Below are 5,524 nucleotides of genomic sequence, written 5' to 3'. Positions count from 1 at the left end.
CGGCGGCGTGGCCTCCCCGCGGCCGGTCCGGCCTCGCTTCTTGAGGGCAGGCGTCAGGATCTTCTTGGACTCGGGGCTGAGGCCACCTACGAGGCAGAAAGAGGAGATGCTGCCACTGCATGGTCGCTTGGGCTCTGAGGACGCATGGCCTCCAGTCCAGCTCCACGACCCCACACCTCAGTTTCCAGGACCCCTGCGGCATCCTCAGTCTCTTCCCCCAAATGCACCCATAGGGTCTCCGCTCTGACCACTCAGGGTCCAGGCCTGTGGGGGCCGCCCTCCCAGCCCTGAAACTGGACATTTAGGGCTCCCAGGTCTATGCCTGTGCTTGGGAGACGGGCCCCCACAGCCCCACTCTGACCCGGCCTACGGGAGCCCAGCGGTCAGAGGTGGGAGGAGCAGAAGGGTGTCTGCAGGGCTCCTGGGCTCTCCTCCACTCTGGCAGATGCTGCCACTGCCCAGGCTGGGCTGGGAGTGGCCCCTACTGTCCTACCACCCGTGGCTCCTGCCCAGCCCCCATGCCTGTGCAGAGCACAGACTGCCCAACCACCTCCCAGACACCAGGGTGGGACCAGCTTCCGCTGACGCCCTCCTTGGACCCTGCCCAGCTCCCTGGTCCCCGCAGGTCTGCCGGGCCATGCGAACCCCTCCACGCCGCTGCTGCCCGGCACGCTCCCCCCCTGCACAGGAGCAGAACCTCTCGGCCTGCAATGTGGACTCGACAGCCCCCTCCGCGGCTCGCTTTTTCTTGAAGGACCTGACAACTCGCGCCTCAGTGTGACTCGACGTTCTGCACGCCTGGGATGCGGTGCGCCCACTGCCTCACGTTTCCGTCATGAAAACATTTGCAGTCTACTCTCCAACAATTCAGAGAGATTTCCAGAGAACATGTGTGCTTGCAGAGGATGGTGGGGACCGGGAGCTCCCCATGGGGGGCCGTGCTGCAGTCCTGCCTCCCGCACCTCTCCCTCGTTGGGATTCTGGCTCACATTCACATGCACCTGCGGGGTCCAGGACTCAGACGGCACAGCAGGCCACGTGGGATCCAGCTGCCTTAGCCACCATGCTACAGGTGGGCCCAGCCCCTCCAACTTTGAATTTGCCAGAGAGAGCAAGAGAGAGAAAGTGCGAAGGCACCCTCCCTGGGCACAGCCGCACCGGGGTGGACGCGCACGCATGTGCACCCAGCCTGTTTCTTTTTTTTTTTTTTTTGGAGAGGTTTTTGCTATAGGGCGCGTGCACTCACCAGAAAGACAGAGAGACAGAGAGACAGAACGCGAGAAATCTCTCCCGGGGGGATGGCCACGCCGCGATCCCTTCTCCTCCATTCTCCTCTTGGGATCTTGGGCATGCACGCACACGCGCCCGGCGTGAGTTTAAGCCACTGGGGTCAACTACATGGGAGTCCAGTGACATAGCCATTACGCTAACTGCTGGTCCTGCACCCAGCATGTTTCTTAAGCCACAGGGTCCAGGACTTAAACTGTGCAGCCAGTCACGTGGGGTTACCCTCCACTGGTCTTGCTGCACCCCACCCCCTCCCGTCACTAGAGCAGTGCTCACAGGGGGAGACCGTGAACACGCCTCTCTACTCCACCGCTCAGTCAAGGTTTCGGCCACACACTAAGTGCCAGCATGGTTTCCAGCCGCTGGAGCCAGGATCCAGACCGCAGGCGGCTACGTGGACCCAGGCCCGTGTACAACACCAACCACTGTGCGATGGGCCAGCCCGCTCTGGGCAGCTTTCCGGCCTGCCCCACAGTATTAATCGCTAATTCCAGCTGCCACCCCAGCACAGGTATGTCCCAGCTTCTCTCCTCACCTCGCCCAGGCCGGGCCACCACCCCTCTCTCTGCCTGACCCCGGATGCCACCAGAGCGGGAACTGAGGTGTGCGTGTTGCAGGAGGGTATCGAGGGCAGCCGCTGCGTAGTCTGGGCAGGCGGGGCAGGGCCCGTGCCCTGAGCTCCCGGGGCTGTGGGAGGCAGCACCTGGCCGAGCCGTCAGCCTGGCCCCATAGCCCTGCCGGGGTCCTGGCAAGCTAGCAGGGCTTGGCCTGGGGCAGGGCGGCTGTCTGCATGTCCCAGAGGGCAGCAGGAGGCCGGGTGAGCACGGAAAACCCCACCGTCACAGCCCAGCTCCCGGCAGCCCCCCAACCCCTTGGCCTTGCTTGGGGTGGGGGCTCCCCGGGAAGAAGCAGGCTGCGGGGCGGCCGCCCTGCGTCACAGGTCACAGGCTGAGGGCCATGGCTGCAGCACGGATGTTGGGCAATGCTGAGGCTGGACGGAGGGGCTACCGCCAGGGGCGGCCTGCTCTGCCTGTCCCTGGGCCATCTTTGGCTGGGATGCGGGACGCAGGCCGAGAGGGGACACGCCCCACGTAGAGGCTGGGGCGGGGAGTGGGGAGGGCGGGGGCCAGCTCCCGTCAGTCCCAGGCCCGCGCTATCAGTCTGGAATCAGGGCCTGGCCTCCCTGCAAACAGAGAAGGTGGCTGGCACCAGACTGGCCGACAGCCCACAGGCCGGCTCCCTCTGGTGCCAGGGGGTCTGACGGCTGGAGGTGTGGGGCTCCCCGGCACCCGTCTTCAGGCGGGGAGACAGGCGTGGCCCCGTCGGCAGTCCATCTTGCCCGAGCTCTGGTTACACACGTGTCCCTCGCGCTGCCCGAGTGGGCAGGACGCTGTCGGGCACTGAGAACAAGGTGGCCCTGAGGTCTCTTCTGAGACGGCCGCTAGTTCGCATACGGGAACCACCCAGGCTGCGGCTGTTTGTGGGGAGGGCCAGCAGGAGCCGCTGCCACGCTGTGGCTATTTCAGCCTGCCCTGGCCATGTCCTGGGACCGCGCAGATGGGGCACCTGGGGACAGGCAGCAGGGCCTGGCTCCCATGGGTCTCACTAGTCGGAGAAGGGGGAGGTGGGGTTCCCCACAGCACAGACCTGAGCCAGACAGCTGGGCCCGGCCCCTGGCCCTGTGGAAGTTGGCCAAGGAGCCGTTTCAAGTGCCATGCTCGTGGGCAGCAGTGCACGGCTGCCCGCTGCTGGGTGCCAGGCCAGGCTGCAGGGTGACTGCAGCTTCCCGGGAACAAGGCACCTGTGCACAGGCTGGGGGCTGGCAGGCAGGCAGTGGTGCCGCCCCGCTGCCCCCCACTGGCCTGTGGCTCTGCCTCACCTCCTGCTGTTCTCGAACCCCAGGGCTGCCCCTCCAGTCCCAGCAGCTCCCAGCCACCTCCTGCGAGTCACTGCACAGTGTCACCTCTGGCAAGGCCTCAGGTCACCGTTTGAGACTGTGCACCTTGTCCCCTTGTGACTCACCCTGGGTGCTCACCCTTGCCTGTCTGGAACTGCTCGCCTGTCCACTGCTGTGGCCTAACCCCGGGTGTGCTGGCAGAGTCAGCGTGGGGGGCCCGCCCAGTGGGGCAGGCTTCCCGGACAGCAGGGACACGTGAGCCAGGCGACGCCTGCCAGGACTCGATCCGCGAGCAGCCTGGGCGCAGTAGCCCTGTGACGTCACGGCCTCAGGAAGGGCCCGTCCTGGGAGCCGGGGCTCGTGCTCCCGGGCTCGCCACAGGCACCTGCACCACGGGCCAGGGCAGTGAGGGCAGGCGGCACCGTCGGCGCCACGCAGGCCACAGTGCCCCGCTGCATAGACAGGTGGGGTAGGTGGATGCAGAACACGTAGCTCAGAGCTGCCAGTGGGCCAGGAAGGACGGGGTGCAGTACAGCCGGGTGTAGTGGCCACGTCGGCAGTCTGTCTTGCCCGAGCTCTGGGGCCTCACGTCCTGAGCTGCTGCACCGAGCAGGGAGGGCTGGGCCCCTTCGCCCCCTTGCCTCCACCTACTCCCCGACACTTGCTGTCCCTCCTTACCCAGGCCCCCAGGCATGGGTCCCCGCAAGAGGGGTCTCCCCCACATGGCGTTCCTGCCCTCTGGGCCCCCCATGGCCCATGCCGCAGCTGTGAGCACCCAAACGGCCCAGGTCATCGGGGAGGAGCAGGTCGGCCACTGCCACCCACATGCTGGGCCACGCCCTACCTGGCAGGGCCTCCCACCCCACACCTCGGATTCTCGGAGCCTGCTGCTCAGTCCCGATGAGCCCAGGGCCCCGAATCCACAGGTAGCGTGAAACCCTGGGGGATGTGGCCCATCTCTCTGGCCTCTTTTGGGACTCCCAGGGTGGGCTGGCCCTCCCTCACAGAAAGGCACAGAGGCTGTGAGCTGTTACACTGGGAGCTCTGGGCGGGGCAGAGACCAGGCAGGGAGGGCCTGGCACCGAGGCTCCTTGGGGTCAGCGCCCCACGGATGGCGTTCGGAAGGGAGCATGGTGAGTCCGGGCCTGGGCTGAGGCTGCCGTGTGGGTGGCCAGGGCGGTGCTGCAGGCCCGTCTGCACTGTGCCGGACCAGGTACCTGGGCTGCCGGGGAGGCAGTGTCCCCTGGGCCATAGGGCCAAGGCCCCACTCTGACAGGGCACCACAGTGTCGGGTCCTGGCCCACTCACACGTGGGAAGCAGTGGGCGGCCAGGAGTCCGCACGCCCTTGGAGCCCACCGAGGTCGACGGCAGACCTGCCAGGAGGCCCGAACTGCTGCACGAGAGGCTCATACTGACCCCACCTCGGGCAAGTCCTGAGGCCAGTGGGCTGTGATGACCTGGTATTGGCCCACGGAGTGGATCTGAGTTTGCACGGGCCCAGGCGTGGGGGACCAGCAGGTGAGGACTTGGCTCTGTCGGATCCGCCCCGACCCGTGACTCGGCAGAAGACAGGACCGCCAGGCAGGCGGTGTCTGCTGTCAGCCAGGGCAGCCTGGTGTCCGGCTGGAGGCTGGAGGGGCGGGACCCACAGGCCACTTGCCCCCCTGCCAAGGGCCCTGCGCCTGCCTGTGCTGGCCGTCCTCGGTGTCTCCCCTCCGGAGTAAGGCTTCTGCGCTGTGCCGTGGATGCCGGCTCCTGGCCCTCCCCACCCGCTATAGCTCCTGTATGTAAACAGAGATGCAATTTGCTTTACAAGATAAGGCGATTAGGTTTTTATCAGACCTGCACTCCGCTGTCCCCGCAACAAAAGGAATTAGGAGGAGGCGGCGACTGACGGGCCTCCGTGGGAACCGCGTTCTCGCTGAGGCCCCAGCCACGCTCGACGGCTCACGCGGCCCTTTGATTGGGCGGGAGCGGCAGGATCGGGCGCCCGCACCCCCATTTTGATGTCTTAATGTTCCTAATTCCTCCTTTAATTTGTATTAAGCTTCTTAGCAGCAATGATGAATTCTTCAAAAACAAAAAAGGACCCTCTGCAGAAACCGTCGCCAAACCGCGTAAACTGAAATTACAACAAGCCAAAGCGCTGGGCCGTGGGCATGCAGGAGGGAGGGTTTCTTTAAGGCAGAAACAAAGCCACTGAGCAGGCGGGAACGGCTCAGAGAGTCAGGTGCGGTTACGGTTACGGGGCAGACTCGGGCGGAAAGCGAGGCCGCAGCCCCTCCGCCCAGCAGGGAGGGCAAGAGGGAGGCTTGGCCCAGCCGGGCCCCGGGGGGGCG

The 5,524-nt window shown here is 65.7% G+C and overlaps 1 protein-coding gene across 1 annotated transcript in view; it reads right to left on the bottom strand.

Annotated features, from left to right (window-relative positions):
• EEFSEC (eukaryotic elongation factor, selenocysteine-tRNA specific) overlaps positions 1-5,524 on the bottom strand; it is a 172,290-nt gene that overhangs the window by 635 nt on the left and 166,131 nt on the right. Inside the window, exon 9 of the mRNA XM_027768810.1 lies at positions 13-86. Coding sequence (XP_027624611.1) covers positions 13-86 — 74 coding nt within the window. The remainder of the gene's footprint in view (positions 1-12; positions 87-5,524) is intronic.

This window comes from Tupaia chinensis, unplaced genomic scaffold (genome assembly GCF_000334495.1).
Source record: "Tupaia chinensis unplaced genomic scaffold, TupChi_1.0 Scaffold147500_2, whole genome shotgun sequence".
NCBI lineage: Eukaryota > Metazoa > Chordata > Mammalia > Scandentia > Tupaiidae > Tupaia > Tupaia belangeri.
The sequence above is the reverse complement of the archived record's forward strand: the minus strand, read 5'-3'. Positions and strand labels throughout refer to the sequence as shown.